Source organism: Phaenicophaeus curvirostris, chromosome 5 (genome assembly GCF_032191515.1).
Source record: "Phaenicophaeus curvirostris isolate KB17595 chromosome 5, BPBGC_Pcur_1.0, whole genome shotgun sequence".
Taxonomy (NCBI): domain Eukaryota; kingdom Metazoa; phylum Chordata; class Aves; order Cuculiformes; family Cuculidae; genus Phaenicophaeus; species Phaenicophaeus curvirostris.
Window position 1 is genome coordinate 65,561,479 of NC_091396.1, and position 18,520 is coordinate 65,579,998.

General features: G+C 45.7%; 1 protein-coding gene across 1 annotated transcript in view; it reads left to right on the plus strand.

Annotated features, from left to right (window-relative positions):
• Positions 1 to 18,520, plus strand: part of MDGA2 (MAM domain containing glycosylphosphatidylinositol anchor 2) — a 359,263-nt gene that overhangs the window by 194,464 nt on the left and 146,279 nt on the right. Inside the window, exon 5 of the mRNA XM_069856787.1 lies at positions 2,878 to 3,010. Within this exon, the coding sequence (XP_069712888.1) occupies positions 2,878 to 3,010 (133 nt within the window). The remainder of the gene's footprint in view (positions 1 to 2,877; positions 3,011 to 18,520) is intronic.

The following is an 18,520-nucleotide window of genomic DNA, read 5'->3' on the forward strand; positions in this document are numbered from 1 at the left end:
CTTAGGAAAAAATGTTTTCCTGTGAGGATGGGGAGGCCCTGGCCCAGGTTACCCAGAGCAGTGGTGGCTGCCCTATCCCTGGAGGGGTTCAAGGCCAGGTTGGATGGGGCTTGGAGCAACCTGATCCAGTGAGATGTGTCCCTGCCCATGGCAGGTGGTGGAAATGGATGGGCTTTGAAGTCCCTTCCAACTCAAACCATTCCATGATTCCATCAAATGCTAATGATTACTTTCCCTTTCCTTTAACAAGAACAATCAAATGAAATGCATCACATGAAATTAGAGTCAATATTTTTTCAAAACCAAATATATTTCTAGTTTAGTGGGGAGCATTCCTCCTACTACCTCTGTTGGGGTTAAATTAACGAATAAATCAGATTGTCATGTTGATAGTTGAAAGCTTATCTGTAATGTTTTTTACATTTATTGGAGGTCAAGTTAAATTAAATGTATCTTATCGGTGTGCCTACAAGATCCGATATATGTTTATAGGAGGAAAAGATAGAATTAAATGTTCAAGAGTCATAAGTGTCTACTGCACGTCTCTGCATAATTAGTTCAGCTTCTGGTACAGTAACAAACAGTGAGAGTTGATATGAGGAGGGACTGAGGGGATTTGACTTCAGAGCATAGAATCATGGAATGGTTTGGATCAGAAAGGACCTTAAAGCCCAGCCAGTTCCACCCCCTGCCATGGGCAGGGACACCTCCCACTTGATCAGGTTGCTCCAAGCCCCATCCAGCCTGGCCTTGAACACCTCCAGGGATGGGGCAGCCACCACTGCTCTGGGCAGCCTGGGCTAGGGACTCCCCACCTTCAAGGGAAAACATTTCTTCCTTAGTTCTCATCTCCACACTTTCAGTAGAAAACTATTCCCCCTCGTCCTGTCCCTTCACTACCTGATCAAGAGCCCCTCCCCAGCTTTCCTGGAGTCTTTTTCAGATCAAGAGAGATATGTTTCAAGTGGCAATTTTTAATGATGCTTTGAAGGTGGATGATCAATCTGAAAATGAAAGGAAATGCAAAGGAAAACAGATAGTAATTAAATATTATAACTCCCAAAATGGTAATTAATTTTTTCCAGTGGTTTTCTTGTGCTTTTAAATCATTGAAGTCATCTGGGAAACTGAGGAACCAGATCCAGTGGGAGGTGTCCCTGCCCAAGGTAGTTGGGTTGAAGCTGGATAGGTTTTAATGTCCCTTCCAACCCAAACCATTCTGTGATTCTACGAAATGAATTCTTGCATTCTGAACAGATGATTTTTGATGAGTCAGGTAAGATCGCCTACTTATTTTAGCTGCCGTGGGGAAAAAAACGTGACAAACATGCACATTCTCATCTGTGGGAGCAATTGAAATCTGGAATTTTCAAAACCAAAATCTTGATGCAGCATGTTTTCCGAAGAGCTTGTATCATTCGCCTTGCACGTTGCAATTGCACAGCCTGAGCGAAAGATTAAATTTGCTGTATTTACAATAATTATGCAATTAGACATAATTAAACTAATTATCTGATCCAATGAAGGAAATACATACATTTTTATAAATCTCTGCAATCTGGGGACATGATCCAGAGGCCATTGTGAGTTCGCTCCGCAAGTTGGACTTGGAGTCCAGAGCTGATGGTTGGGTTGATGGGATGTAGCTACTGTCTTTGCAGAACACAACGTCTTTGGTAGCCATGTTCCAGCTAACCTGGACTGGGTCCTTCTTCAGCCTAGATAAAGTACTTCTTAAAGTAGGATCTTTATCTTTAGAGGCAGCCTCTCAAAGCCCTGGTCTTGGAAGCGCTACATCAGCGTGTGCTTAATTATGTACTTAAATCACATAATTTCTATGGGACTGATTGCACATACAAAGCACTTGAGTTCCCAAGTTTGATTTCACGACTGTCACTTTTCTTTGCTGTATCTTCTCTTTTATTGATTTTTGCTTGGTCTGTACAAGCTTTTTTTCACAAACTACTATACTTCGCATGGCCTTATATGCCAGGGGCATTTAAAGGGGCAATTTGTGGATATGATGCTATAAGAAGGCTGAGGAGGGGCTCTTGATCAGGAAATGCACAGATGGGATGAGGGGGAACAGTTTGGAGCTGAAAGAGGGGAGATTGAAATGAGATCTTGGGCAGAAATGTTTTTCTTAAAGGGTGGGGAGGCCCTGGCCCAGGCTGCCCAGAGCAGTGGTGGCTGCCCCATCCCTGGAGGGGTTCAAGGCCAGGTTGGATGGGGCTTGGAGCCCCTGATCCAGTGGGAGGTGTCCCTGCCCATGGCAGGGGATGGAACTGGATTGGCTTTGAGGCCCCTTCCAACGCAAACCATTCCATGAATCCATGATTTCACCAGCTTCTTCTCTGGAGTTTCTGGTTCTGCAGTGTCCATTTCATATAGCACTGTGGTGGAAAACTTATATTTTCCAGTTCCCTCTTGACTGTGTTGGAAGGAACTCCTTCATTACATATCCCGTTCAGGTCCCTGCTCCATCATTTATGCTGCTGGCTAAAAATAAAATCCATCAGCAGCTCATTTTCAAAGGAAAACAGCAGGATTTCAGTAGCTTGTGATTTTATTCATCACGTAGATTGTACCTTAAGATATATTATCCTGAATAATGCTGCAACTTGAAAGACTTTGTCAAGCCAATTTCCCCCTTGCTGGTCTCTTTTTTTTTTTTTTCCTTTAAGTGGGGCTACAATTTTAGATTATGCCAACTGCCATTCTTTCAGGTAATTAAATAAAGTGTCTTTTCTGGACCACTTCTGATTAGCCACTTCTGCATCTTCTGCCTGGATCCTGGAAGTCAGTCTGAGTGTGTCCCATGTCTCTGCTTGTTCCTCTGCCTCCATCCTTTCCTAACGCTCTCTCTTGCTTACACAGGGGGAAACGAAGATCCTGAAGCTGAAGAACCTCCGCCCTCAGGATTACGCGAATTACAGCTGCATCGCCTCGGTGAGGAATGTCTGCAGCATCCCTGACAAGATGGTGTCCTTCCGACTCTCCAATAAGACAGGTGGGTCACCAGCAGCAACCTTCTCTGGACATTTGATTTCCCCGTGATCTTGCGTGGTCTCTTTCTTACAACACGTCTGGCCATATGCAATCACACGGTGGTCAGAGCTATTCAGGAGAAGTTGTAGAAGCCACTTTCAGGTTTTGAGGTTCCTTTTCCTCATCAAGGTTAGGATTTGAAGAAGAGTTTTGATTTATTGCACACAATACTTTTTGCTGTCTGGATTTTATATCAGGATTTATATCAGGCTACCAGAGGAAGCCATGGACATGATCCGAGGGCTGGAGCACCTCTGCCAAGAAGACAGGCTGAGAGAGTTGGGATGTTCAGCCTGGAGAAGACAAGGCTGCAGGGAGACCTTACGGTGGCCAGACAGTACCCGAAGAAGGCTACAAGAAAGTTGGGGATGGACTTTTTACAAGGGTGTGGATGCATAGAGCAAGGGGGGAATGGCTTTAAATTGAGAGGGGGAAGAATTAGATTAGAAATTAGGAATAAATTCTTCATGCTGAGGGCGGGGGGGGGCCTGGCCCAGATTATCCAGAGCAGTGGTGGCTGCCCCATCCCTGGAGGTGTTCAAGGCCAGGTTGGATGGGGCTTGGAGCAACCTGATCCAGTGGGAGGTGTCCCTGCCCATGGCAGGGGGTGGAACTGGATGGGCTTTGAGGTCCCTTCCAACCCAAACCATTTTGTGATTCTATGATTCGCATTTTCCCCTCGTTGTCAAGGTGTTCACTGCTCTGGGTAGACAAAGCTTCGAATTCTTGTCTTACTGCTTTGTTGACAGCGAGTTAGTTTTTATCAACAAAATATGTTAGAGAAGAAAATATATGTTTTTATATTCTTACATTAATTTGAAGGATTGATTTTGTGTTACTGATTTGATATATTCTTACATTGATTTCAACATTGATTTCTTACATTGATATAAACAAAAATATTTTCTTTCATGTTTAGTGTGTTCAAGTGAAAATATTCAAGCAGTTGTGTCAAAACGATTTGCAGGAGAATTGTGAGGTGGTTGCCTGTGGTCTCTGACCAAGGGGTGCCTCCATGATATGGCGTTTCTTGAGTATTCACTCTTTCTATGCTGTTGTCCTTGTGCAAGAAGGCACGTGGTTGGGTATTTCCCTCTCCTGGTGGCTGTATCACTGTGCATCTCCAGAACCCCATACTAGAGCTCGATCACAAGTGCAGCTGGGAATGCTGCTTTCCAGGAGAAGTACAGATGTTAACTCCCTTGAAGTGTCAGTGTCCAGGACCCACAGAGGATGGGACTGAAATGGTTTACAAATGTGATGCCAATAAGGAACGTTCCCACCTTAGGTTTCTGAAGGATTAGGACTTCCAGAGCAGCATTATCTGGAGAAGAGTTCTGCAGCAAGTGCTGTAATATGTGAAGACTTCAGGTTGGATCACATTGAGTGTGATAGCATGTGCCTCGGGACACTGAAAAACCTAAATGAACAAAACAGTTGAGGCATTAATATGCTGAATGCATCAAAGATGAATGATGAATTTTATTTGCACTTGCACATTTCACATTATTTCTGATCTTGCAGCTTAATTCTGAGGAGTTGCCTTCAGCTTCTTCTGAATTTCATATTTGATGGCAGCAACTTGAAACCTGTGGTATCTACCATTACTGTGCACAACCTGCTGCAAAGCCCATTCAAAGCTTGGCTTTAAAGCTGCTGCTGGCAGTAGGGGAACTGCAGACTCTGAAGGTATCTGGCAAAATGATTTTGATGACCTTAATTTGCTCACTCATTAATTTTCCTAAGGACAAAAAAATATCTCAATGTGTGGGTTTTCCTTCATGGGTTCCTCTGGTTTCATACCAGAAGAGGCAGGACATTCTGTCTGCCATGAAGAGGAGTAGCTGCTAGGTGGCTTTCCTCTCAACACCAGTAATGACATCCACCTTCATCCATGAGAGAAAGGATGAGCTGTTACTATTCCCATTTGTCAGAGAAATAGCTTTACTGCTGGAGCCAGAAGAGTCTCTGGTCACGTTGGACCTCATCTGCCACAGGAGTTCAGTTGTGTTGCAGCAATGGGGGGGTCATCAAACAGCAGAACTATTCCAGACTGGGGGCAGGTGATCATGATCTGATTTTGCAACAAGAATGAATTATTTCCTCCTTAGAAATGTCATGTTTATTTTCATAGAATCATAGAATGGTTTGGGTTGGAAGGGACCTTAAAGATCATCTCATTACAACCCCCCTGCCATGGGCAGGGACACCTCCCACTGGACCAGGTTGCTCCAAGCCCCATCCAACCTGACCTTGATTTTGGGAGAAGGGTGTCTTGATTCATTAACAAGAATTGCTCTTCTGAAGTAATTTACAAAGTAAACAGCTTAAAAATTAAAAAAAAAAAAAAATCATACTTTCTCATGTAAAACTTGGTGGCAACCATCATAAGGCCAAAGTTACTTAATAACTGCTGCAACAACTGATTAAAAGCAGTGACCTATGTGTTGATGACTCTGAGATGAAACTTTTCTCATTTGGTGTGACTTCATCTCATATGGAAGTTCTTTGGTAGAACTTCACTTTGTGTAACTCGTGGAAGCTATATAAATTGTAAATCCAGTTTAATCCAGGATAAATCCAAAGTAATGAAAATCAGAATCTGAACTTGATACTCTGTTTTGGTATAGAGCACTCCCAGCCTGCCCTTCTGCTTTGAATTTAAAGCTGGAGGAGTGTAATGGAGATGCCTACCTAATGGAAGCAAAGGAGAGACAAAGAAAAGGGTCTTTTCAGGTGTTAAACATGCATAATATTTCTTGTAATTGATGTGGCTACAAGTGAATTTAAGTTTAACTTCAAATCATTTGATTGTAATGTAAAATTACTTGCAGTCTGGCTGTTCTGTATTAGTCAGGTCAGTAAGGATGACTAGTGTGGGAAGTTCTTGATGCTTGGTTGCTACTGATGATTGAGGTGACTGAGGAGAATACTTGAGGCTTGCAGCAGCTGTGCGTTTCCGTCGCGTTCCAGTAATGATTTGGCTCACTGGGTTGAGGCTTTTATTGCAGGACACAGGGATGTTGCAAGAGTTGTCAGGCTCCCTTGACTGATCGACTCAAGAGCAAAGTTGGGAAGGTTTTTCCCTGCCATGGCTGTGCACTCAAGCTTGGGTTGCTCAGGGACATCAGCTGTCCCAGCAGCCAGATGGGGTTGGTGAGGGTTTTGTGGGCCATCTGTTCGCGGTGGCTTGCCATTCACCTCGATTGATTGACACGATGCGCGCACAACAGCTCGGATGCCGCAGGGAGCACCTTGGCTTCCCGCTGACCCTGATTGATTGCCACCACATGCTGATGCACAGCAGGACTTCTGCACGCTGTGACGAGTGTTTGTCACATGTGATGATTGGTGGCAGATTGTGCTTGAGGAAGTGTGCTCAGCACATGTGGAAAAAAACCCCGTGTAACTATTACTGCATACCTGGAAATCCTTACTGCTGTTAAGTATCCTGCTACTACCATGTTGAGGTTCTCACAGATGACAGTCAGGTCACCTCTTGAACCTTCTCCTTTATAATCTTCCCGTATTCATAGAGAATATGGTGACAGAGGCATATGAACAGAGTTTTTTCCCCTCTTTCTTTCTCTGAAACTCTCTCAAGTCTCCTCGCCCTTCCTCACAAAGAACTGTTGGTGAACGTAGACACTTGCTTCAAGGAAAGCATTGCAGACCCAGGTGCTCTGCTGCTAGTATTTATGCCGCAGGGTCTTTCATACATCTACATTCCTGCACACGCCAGAGTTGAGAAGCTAATTTGAGGAACACCAGGCACATCTCTGGGTGAGGAGTTCAGGTTTCTCTTCAGTGCTGCCTTGTAGCTTGTCCCTGTGACCTTTCTGTTTTCTGTGTTCTCTCCATCTTCCTGATTATTTGATTGCATCTTAAGGCATCACCAGAGTAACAATCAGTTACTGTGATATAACCAATCCAAAGGAAACTTTCTGTAAACTTCTTGAATAATCAGAGAGGTAATTAAGCTGATGCCATCAGATGAACATGTATCCATCAGTACAGGTTGGACATGATGCAGATTTAAACTGTTACACAGGCATCACAGAAAGGCAGAATTAGTTTGGTTGGAAAAGACCTTGAAGATCATCAAGTCCAACCATTGATCCAGCCCTACTAAGTCCGCCAACAGACCATGACCCCAAGTATGACATCTGCTTGCCTTTTAAACATCTCCAGGTATGGGGACTCATACACCTCACTGGGCAGCTTCTGAGAACCATTTCAGTAAAGAAATTAATTGAATCATAGAATCATCAAATCATAAAATAGTTAGGGTTGGAAGAGACCTTAAAAATCATCTAGTTGCCATGGGCAGGGACACCTCCCACTGGATCAGGCTGCCCAAGGCCCATCCAACTTGGCCTTGAACACCTCCAGGGATGGGGCAGCCACAGCTTCCCTGGGCAACGTGGGCCAGGGCCTCACCACATGCATAGTGAAGAAATTCCTCATTATGTCCAGTCTAAATCTGCCTCTCTCCAGTTTATACCCATCACTCCTCGTCCTATCACTACAAGCCTTTGTGAATATTCCTTCCCCAGCTTTTCTGGAGCCCTTTCAGGTACTGGAAGGTCACTATAAGGTGTCCTTGGAGACTTCTCTGCTCCAGGCTGAACAACCCCAACTCTCTCAGCCTGTCCTCATATGGGAGGTGCTCCAGCCCTCAGATCATCCTTGTAGCCTCCTCTGGACCCATTCTAACAGCTCCATCTCCTTCTTATGTTGAGGATTCCAAAACTGGACACAGGACTCCAGATGAGGTCTCACAAGAGAAGAATAGAAGGGCAGAATCACCTCCCTTCAACCCAGTTGCCACGCTTCTTTTGATACACCCCAGGATACGATTGGCCTTCTGGGCTGTAAGCACACACTGCTGACTCATGTCAAGCTTCTCATCAACCAGCACTCCCAAGTCCTTCTCTGCAGGGCTGCTCCTAATCATGTCCCATCCTGTATTGAAATTGGGGATTGCCCCAACCTAGGTGTAAGACTTTGCACTTGGTCGTGTTGAATCTCATGAATTTCTCACAGACCCACTTTTCCAGCCTGGCCAGGTCCCTCTGGATGACATCCTGTCCTGCCGGTAGGATTCCTCCTGATATCCAACCTAAATATCTTCTGGCACATCTTGAGGCCATTTCGCCTTGTCCTGTCACTGGCTACCAGGGAGAAGAGACCAACCCCCACTTTGCTACAACCTCCTTTCAGGCAGTTGTAGACAGTGGTGGTCCCCCCTCAGTCTCCTTTTCTCCAGGCTCAACAACCCCAGGTCCCCCGCCACTCCTCATAAGACTTGGTCTCCAGACCCTTCACCTTCATTAGTAGGTAGAGTCACCTCCTCATCATTTATCAACAGAATTTTGATAACTTCTGTGGTGTTTGAAGACCGAGGACACGCCATCATCTGTTCTGCAGGAGTTAAAATGCTTTGGCATCATTTTTCAGACACATGCATTTCTTTGTTCCAGTGCAGACTAGTGATAAATACAAGAAACAAAGTGGATGTTGTAACGAGCAAAGCTGAGGTCATCTCAGAAGCACTGTGACCATGCATATGCTGAAGCCCAAGGTGACAATTAGCAGTAATATTGTGCAGCACCAGGTAGAGGCACTTGTTGAGCACAGACCCATTTTGTATTTAAAGACGGCTATTATTCTGCCAATTTATTATCTAAGTCAATGAGAAATTTGAAGTGAAACAGAAGCGCTGTGAAGTGATTTACCTGCTGGCAGGTTGCTAGCGAGCAGCAGGAGAAGAAATAGAAGTCAAGATGTGAGGAAGAACAGCAGAGGGACCAATTTGGCAGCTCTCATTTGTTTTTAGTAGACAGAGTCCCTTTACAATCAGCATGTAGAAGTTAATTTGGGTAAGCTAATGCAAGCAGGAGTTGTGAAACCAAGTGCAGCGGCTTTCAACAAAATCAAGGAGTTATTCTGACAAGGAGGAACCCTGAAAATGTTCTCAGTGTATGTGCTTGAATCCACGCTGTCAGAAGAGCAGCTGGAAGGATGGGTGTCACACTGAGTCATGACCCCCATGCTTTCTATGTGACTCAGTTTTGTTGCCTCACTGCGTCCATGCACCCAAGAAGAAAGTCAACTGTTCTGATTTTGGCTCCTTCTTTACTCAGGTGGGTTTACTCCTGTCCAATCTCTTCCCCAAAGCCTCAGAGGGTTCTTACATGTGACGTTTCCCTCAAAACCTTGCTTGTCCTCTTTTATGCTATATGTTATATGCTATCTCCAACACCTTTCTTGTCTTCTGTTCACATTTAAGAGTGTTTTGGCATCATCTTCTTGGTTCCTCTTAGGGGTGGACGAGGCGCTGAGGGACATGGTTTAGTGTTTGATAGGAATGGTTGGACTCGATGATCTGGTGGGTCTCTTCCAACCTGGTGATTCTGTTATTCTATGATATACCTTCTCATCCTCTTGCCTTGTCTTTAGTGAGACCTTTGACAAGACCTCATTTAGTTTTCTTATAGCCAGGTTTGAGAGATGTGGATGGTTAGTGAAAAACTGACTGGACCTTTAGGCTTGAAGGGTGGCATGAAGCCTAACTGGTGATCATGTAATCTGCCAGCGATCTAAACTTGGAACAGGAGAGTACAATATCCTTATTAATGACCAAAACAATGGGACCAAGTGCACTTTTGATTAAGTCCTTGGACAATAACTAATTGGGAGTGGTGGTTAAAAGAAGGGTCTTGAGATGCTGGACAAAAAGGCAGTCAGGACCCTTGTGAAATCCATGCCACTTTCTGGCCCTGGGGAGGAATGGCCACCCTGTATAATGGTATGTCTTGGGGTCAACTGGCTGGAAAGCAGCATCACAAGAAAGGTGCTGGGTTGACCTGCAGACAAGTTCAACATGAGCCAGTAACGTGCCCATCCCAAAAAGCTAACAGTGAGCTTGGCTTCAGCCAGTGTGTCCAGGGCATTGTTCCTTCCCCACTGTTCAGTGCTTCTGAGACTGCATCCAAACTGTTGTGTGCAGTCTGGGGCTCCCTAGAGGAAGAAAGATATGGATGGAGAGGAGCAAGACAAGTGGAGGCTACCGGGATGGTCTGGATCTAGAGCATGTGACATGTGAGAGGAGGCTGAAGGAACTGGGTTGGCTCACCTTGGGGAAGATCCTCATATTTTGACAAGAAGAGGTCTAAGCAACCTGATTTAATTGGCATTTCTTCAAGCAGGGCTCTGACCAGAGGCCTTCAGATATCCGTTCTGATGAAGATCATTCTATAGATCTGTGACAAAAGCAAGCATATTAAAAGATGATAGTGATGTGGGAGTTGTTGTTTGAATTCAGAATGATCTCTTCTCCCCAGGATATTGTTTGCTGTGTGAGAACTGAGGAAAGTCCTGAAGACCTTTTTGGTTCTCTCACTCCAAGAAGGACATTGAGGGGCTGTAGTGTGTCCAGACAAAGGGAATCAAGCTGGGGAAGGGGCTGAGAACAAGTCTTGTGAAAGGCAGCTAAGGGATCTGGGGCTGTTTAGCCTGGAGAAAAGGAGGCTGAAGGGAGACCTCATTACTGTCTACAGTTGTCTTAAAGGAGTTTGTGATGAGGTGGGTGCTGGTCTCTTTGCCCAAGTGACAGACAATAGGATGAGAGGAAATGGCTTCAAGCTCTGCCAGGACAGGTTCAGATTGGACATCAGGAAAAATTTTTCACTGTAATGGTTCTCAGTCCCTGGCAGAGGCTGCCCAGGAAGGTGATAGAGTGCCAGTCCCTGGAGGTGTTTAAAAGATGGAGAGATAAAGTGCTCAGGAATCTGGTTTAGTAGTGGACAGGTGCGGTTGTATTTGATGATCTGAAAAGTCTTTTCCACCCAAGCAATTTTATGATGCTGATCGTCCTGCCTAACCTGGACCATGCATTGGTAAGGAGATGCTTTGCTTGAAGATGCTTAGCAGGAACTAGTGCAATCTCCTCTAGAAATACATGGATTATGCTTTTCCAGTGATATTTCTGCTTCATGTCAAACATGAGTTATTGACAGATGATATTAAAATCTGTCACCAGTTTCATGTGACTCACTGTTTAATCTTCAGAGCTGGGAAAGTTAACTTCAGATGCAGCTAACTCTGAATCGCACATCTGAATGCCCAGATCTAATAATAACTTGATGAGGGTGGGGAGGCCTGGCCCAAGTTGCCCAGAGAAGTGGTGGCTGCCCCATCCCTGGAGGTGTTCAAGGCCAGGCTGGATGGGGCTTGGAGCAACCTGATCCAGTGGGAGGTGTCCCTGCCCATGGCAGGGAGGTGGAACTGGATGGGCTTTGAGGTTCCTTCCAACCCAAACCTTTCTATGATTCCCTGATTCTTTTAAGAGCATTCATGATTTTTACCCGTAAAACCACAGCATTTCTGGACTTCCTATAGTATTTCTTCTAATATGATTCAGTAAAAGCAAATAAAACTTTTATCTTGATCTATAAAGCATTTTTATTTCCACAAATTAATTGAAAATGTGTATTAGTTTGTATATTAGCAGACAATTCAGGCTGCTTAGTGCAGGTCATCATTAATATGTAATATTGAGGCTGATTTTTGGCATCCTCCAACAGAAATAATCCGCAGCAGTAACTTCTGCCAAGAAAGATGAGTATTTCAAGACATGATTTTTCAGCTTCCTGACAGACTTCGATGAAATCACAGCTGAAGCTAGTGTTGTGTCTGGGTCATGTGGTGGGATATGGATTGAAAAATAATTAATTCACTTTTAATCTTTCCATGAGGCAATGCTCTGTCATGATGAAGTTGCTTTGTTTCCGTTCATTCAGACAATGTTGTGTTAAAAGAATTATCTCATTTGGAAAAAAAAAATATGTCTCTTAGCATCTCCTGGCAATCTCAGAGCACGACAGCGAGATGTGATCCCGCACTAAAGAGGCTTGAAATCCTCAGATAAAGAATACAGCCAGTTGTATGCTCAGAGCTGAATACTGGACATGGGTGGGTTTAATACTTTAGTGCAAAGGAATGATAGAAAATGAAGCTGAGAAGGACCCCAAGAGGTCATAGAATCATGGAATGTGTTGGGTTGGACGGGACCTCAAAGCCCATCCAGTTCCACCCCTGCCATGGGCAGGGACACCTCCCACTGGATCAGGGTCTCCAAGCCCCATCCAGCCTGGCCTTGAACCCCTCCAGGGATGGGGCAGCCACCGCTGCTCTGGGGAACCTGGGCCAGGGCCTCTCCACCCTCACAGGAAAATACTTTTCCCTGAGATCTCATCTCAATCTCCCCTCTTTCAGATTCAAACTATTCTTTGTGGCAGAATGCACTAGATCTGAAGCTTGTCCTATCAATGTTCATTTAACCCAGCTGCCACCAGCAGAGGTGCTGTGTTATTGGCAGGTGGTCTGGCCATCACTCTGGTCTTGTCCACCATGGCATGAAGAAGAGATTTTTTCTCTGCAGCAACGTTTTGTATCTTTGAAGGTTGTTTTCTTCTGATGGATAATGAACTTGGCTCCTTAATTTTTGCCTCTGAGTCACATCATCTCTACCTCACACTGTTCCTGTTCATCTCATCTGTCTACCTCCTTGGTGAAGTTGGGAGCTTCAAGACATGTAGATTACTTCAGTCCCATAAGCATGGGTTTCAGTGCAGGACTTATTTCATACATAAAATCATAGAATTATTTGGGTCAAGATCACCCAGTCCCAACAATCCCTGCACATTTCTGAACAAAGTTCTTGTTTATGCATCCCTGTAGGATGACTCCCTTTCAGGCAGCGCATATTGCTAATGTTTGCTTTGTGTACAGATTGCCATCCACCAGAACCCTGAGGGTCCTTTGTCTGCGGCTCTTCGTTATCCAGTCATCCCTAATCCACTAATTGTGAGGGATATCGGTGGTGTTGCAAGATGGGATTCATCTCACCTAACTAGCAGTCTGAAAGCTTCATTGTTGTAGTCCAGTGGTTGGTTGGGGAGCACTGTGCTTGGTAGAGACAGGGCTCCGAAAAGCGAGTCATCCCATCTATTTTTGGACAGGAGGAATTATGCTTTAGGGGTACTCCCATCTCATCGAGCTCCATGACCTTAGGTTGCGTGCCTGACTTTCGAGCGGCTGAAATTACCTAAGATGGATTTAAGCCTACATGTACAACAGCGCATCTAAATATAGTGATGAAGGGGACAGTGTCGTGATTGGGTTCAGTTGATTTAACACTGCTCTGCTGTAAAAGGGAGGATCCTGGCTTCCCTTCATCCCCTTCTGATAAAATGTCCACAGAATGAATAGTTCATACAGTGTGGGAGCTGTGAGCTATTGTCGTCGTCTCCAGAGCGTAACCAGCGAGGAAGTGCTCTGAATAGCAAATGGATCCGCCTCCCTTCCTCCCTGTTGGAGCTATCAATGCCACATCTGTGCGTGAACGGCAGCACGAGCAAAGTGCGAGTCATCAAAGTGCTGCTGCTGCTGGATGAAAAGCAGCCAGGCAGATCGGGAATAAAGAGATGAGTCATCAAAGCTGCATCCCTATTGGTTAAAAAACAGAGGATTTCAGAAAAAGTTGGAGGAGGAGGAGGAAAAAAAAAAAAGAAGGCTATTGAGAGTGGAGGGGGAGCTCAGGGAGTCCTGCACCGTTACCTGGGCTGCTGCTCACATACAAGAACCAGGGTGGTGTTACACAGCAGGAGGACTGAGTCAAGCTGAGAAGGGACCTTGTTAAACAGAATCTCAGCCTTTGCTTAATTTCTTTCCTTTAACTCCCTTCCCTGCTTTACTTACAACTTCATAATTTTCCATTCTTGATAGTACGCTGGATGTGAGCTGGCACTGGGTGCTCACAGCCCCAAAAGCCAACTATATCCTGGGCTGCACCCACAGCAGCGTGGCCAGCAGGGCCAGGGAGGGGATTCTGCACCTCTGATCCACTCTTGTGAGATCTCATCTGGAGTCCTGTGTCTGGAATTCTCAACGTAAGAAGGAGATGGAACTGTTGGGGTGGGTCCAGAGACTATCTGAGGGATGGAGCATGCCCCATACAAAGACAGGCTGAGAGAGTTGGAGTTCTTCAGCCTGGAGAAGAGAAGGCTCTGGGGAGACCTTAGAGGAGTTTCCAGTACTGAAAGGGCCTCCAGAAAAGCTGGGGAGGGACTTCTTAGCAAGGCCTCTTGTGACAGGACAAGAAGTAATGATTTTAAACTAAGGGAGAGTGGATTTAGGCTAGATATTAGGAGGAAATGTTCTGCTGTGAGGGTGGGGAGGCCCTGGCCCAGGTTACCCAGAGTAGTGGTGGCTGCCCTGTCCCTGGAGGTGTTGAAGGCCAGGTTGGATGGGGCTTGGAGCCCCTGATCCAGTGGGAGGTATCCCTGCCCATGGCAGGGGGTGGGACTGGCTGGGCTTAGAGTTCCCTTCCAACCCAAACCATTCCATGATTCCTGCAAGAAATCATGGCTGTACATTAAACAGATGCATGCACACACATATATAGAGGGTATAATTCAATTACATTCTCTTACTTCATTCTGCATATAAAATAATTCACAAAACTGGAGGAAATAATGTCTTCTCATTTTATTCAGCATAGATGAGTGAGTTGTCAAGGGCATGAATTTCTGGCTCTACATTGATATTGCTGTTAAAGTATTAGTTTTCTTTTGCATTTCCAGTTAATCCCTGAAGCCAGTTGTGACATTTTCTCAATTCCATATTCCCACTCCAAGTACATATATTTGTCTCACTGTAATTATAGCACACGTTGCCATCATGGTTTTTTCCGTACGCAGCATCAATGACAGATATCTGACCTCACAGTGCTGTATCTGCCTCAGATACCCACCCCAGGCAGTAGCAGAGTTTCTGCTTCTTTCAAGTTCAGTGAACATCAATATTGCCTCTTTGATTAGAAGACGTTTCCAGTCTCCCTGCCTACGATCCCATGGCAGCTCAGTTTAAACTGGGAGGGTTCACCAAAAGGGATCTTGGGCCCTGGCAGAGGCTGCCCAGTGAGGTGGTGGAGTCCCCATCCCTTGAGGGGTTTGAAAACTGAGTAGATGAGGTGCTCAGAGATCTGGTTTAGTAGTGGACACAGACAGTTGGCCTCAATGACCTCGAAGGTCTTTCCCAACCAAGCCATTCTATGATTCTAGGATTCATTTTGTTGCAGAGCTGCATTGTTATGTCAAAGGTGCTTGGTGAACCAATCTTGTTAGGGGTGCATTCTAGGGTGTTAACGATGACTGAATGACTGCCAACTTTCTGCTGGATCTGAGAAACTTTGTCCCTGTCATTAATCAAACCAGGTGAGCATTACGTGCTGTATTATTACTCTGTGATGATCAGTATATGTTGTAGCCGCATTCTCTAATTAATCTCTATCTGTCTGTCGTCAGCACCTAACTTTTCTTGTTCACATCCATTAATAATTGCTAAAAAACTGATGCCATTCTGATTTAAATTCTCTGTAGTGACTTGGCTTGCAGAGCCGCGGATTGTGACCCGGTGCACTTCCAAGAGCACTTTGTCATATGCGCTGTGGAGTTCACAGCCAGGCTCTACTGCCCGATGAAATACATTGGACGCAGAAGCAATACTTGCCCACGAAAGCCTCTGAATTGAGGTCCCTTCAAAAAGGATGCAGCTGCAATATGAATGGGAACCTGAACGGTTTCCCTCGGCATGAGTAGCGCCTTGTTCTTTGCAGGGAAGAGCTCGCGGTGGCACTGCGGCTTTCTTTGTTCCCTGGCAAACCAACCATGACTTTCAAATGTGGGCCTGGCGCTGAGAACCCCCTGCTTCTAAAGGACGGTAAAGATGCAGAGCTCTTTTCAACACTGAGCTGTTCTCATTGCGATGTCCAAATACAATGTTTGGAAAGCTTGTTCCATGCACTCACACATGGAAATATTTACCAAAGCTTGCCATTGTTTGGTAATGAATTTTACTATTCCTGTCAAAGAGGTGAAGGAAAGTTTCCGCTGGGCAGGTTGCCTGGCTGAGTTTCTGCCGGTGCCAGGCTGAAGGTTCTGGCTTGGACATGCTTTGCTTGCCAAACCTAGGTGGCCCAGTGTTCATCTCATTTATCATAGAATCATGGAAAAGTTTGGGTTGGAAGAGACCTCAAAGCCCATCTAGTTCCACCCCCTGCCATGGGCAGGGACACCTCCCACTGGATCAGATTGCTCTGAGCCCCATCCAACCTGACCTTGAACACCTCCAGGGATGGGGCAGCCACCGCTGCTCTGGGTAACCTGGGCCAGGACCTCCCCACCCTCAGCATGAAGAATTTCTTCCTAATGTCTCATCTAAATCTTTCCCCTTCCAATTCAAAGCCATTCCCCCTTGTCCTGTCACTCCAGGCCATTGTAAAAAGTCCCTTCCAGCTTTTCTGGAGCCCTTTTCAGTACTGGAAGGTGCTCTAAGGTCTCCCCAGAGCCTTCTCCTCACCAGGCTTAACAATCCCAAATCTCTCAGCCTGTCCTCATTGTAGAGATTCTCCAGTGCTCAGATAATTTTCATGACCTTCTCTGGACCCTTTCCAACAGTTCCGTCTCCATCTTATGCTGGCGATTGCAGTACTGAGCACAGGACTCCAGGAGGGACAGGGGTTCCAGGAGAGAGGAATAGATGGAAAGAAAGACTACCTGGCGGTCATCTAAGAGAGACCTCAGCCAGGGTGAAGTCTCTATCCTATCATGAGATGATAGGGTTTTCAGTTTTAGGTGAAGTGAAGAGGGTGGTTAACAGGACAGTAGCATTAAATTTCCAGAGGGCAGACTTTGAACTCTTCAGAAGGCTGGTTGGCAGTCTCATGGGAGACAGTACTTAAGGGCAAGGGAGCCCATGAGGGCTGGGAGCTCTTCAAAAAGGAAATCCTAGCAGCTCAGGAGAAAGCTATCCCCATGTTCTGGAAAAAAAGCCGGCAGGGGGAAAAAACAGCTTGGTTGAACAGAGAGATCTTGAGTGATATCAAGAAGAAGAGGAATGTTTATGGGCTCTGGAAGAGGGGACAGGCCTCTTGGGTGGACTACAGGAGGGAAGTGAGATTGTGTAGAGAAAAATCAGAAGGGCTAAGGCTCAGCTAGAAATCAGATTGGCCAAGTCTGTGAAAGATAACAAAAAATCCTTCTATAAATATATAAATAATAAAAGGAGGACTAGGGAGACCATACAGTCCCTATTGGATGCAGAAGGAACAACAGTGACAGGGGATGAGGAAAAGGCTGAGGTATTTAATGCCTTCTTTGCCTCAGTCTTTAATTGTAAAGAAAGTTGTTCCCTCTGTGCACAAACCCAGGAGCTAGAGGAGCAAAATGAGGCTCCCATGATCCAAGAGGAGGTGTCAGAGCCTTGCTAGCCCAGCTAGACACCCACAAGTCTATGGGGCCGGATGGGATTCAGCCAAGGGTATTGAAGGAGCTGGCAGAAGTGCTGGCCAAACCCCTTTCCATCATCTTCCAACAGTCCTGGAAGACTGGGGAGGTCCCACTGGACTAGAGGCTGATGTTGTGCCCATCTACAAGAAGGGTCACAGGGAGGATCCAGGGAACTCCAGGCCTGTCAGTCTGACCTCAGTGCCAGGGAAAGTCATGGAGCAGGTGATCTTGAGTGCAATCATGAAGCACATGCAAGAGAACCAGGTGATCAGGCCCAGTCAACATGGGTTCACAAAAGGCAGGTCTTGCCAAACTAACCTGATCGCCTCCTATGACCAAGTGACTCGGCTGCTGGATGAGGGAAAGGCTGTGGATGGATCTTCCTGGAGTTCAGCAAAGCCTTTGACACAGTTTCTCACAGCATTCTGCTTCGGAAACTGTCACCTCTGGCCTGGACAGGCGCACACTCTCCTGGGTGGAAAACTGGTTGTCTGGCCGGGCCCAGAGAGTGGAGGGAAATGGTGTGAAATCCAGCTGGAGGCCAGAGACAAGTGGTGTCCCCAGGGCTCAGTGCTGGGTCCAGCCCTGTTCAATGTCTTTATCAATGACCTGAATGAAGGCATTGAGTGCACCCTTAGCAAGTTTGCAGACGACACTAAGCTGGGTGGAAGTGTTGATCTGCTGGAGGGTAGGGAGGCTCCAAAGGGATCTGAACAGGCTGGAGCACTGGGCTGAGACCAATGGCATGAGGTTTAACAAGGCCAAATGCCGGGTCCGGCTTTGGGAGTGATAGTGCACTCCGTTTAATATTGACTCCATTTGGCAGAGATATTTTTGTTGCGTTAGGAATTCTGTATCATTTGATAAGTTTTCGTACATGAGCACCTCCTGTGTCTCTGTCAATTCTGGTATTGAACAGTTATGTGGGTTCTGATGCCCAACTTTCCAAACCAGTACTGAACAATACTTAGAGCTATGAAATACATCACTCAACCCAACCCTTGCTGGTGAGACTAAATTCTGCAAAACTTAAATAATAAAATCACAGAATCACAGAATCATTAAGGTTGAAAAAGACCTCCTGAGCTCATCCAGTCCAACTATTAGCCCAGTCCCAC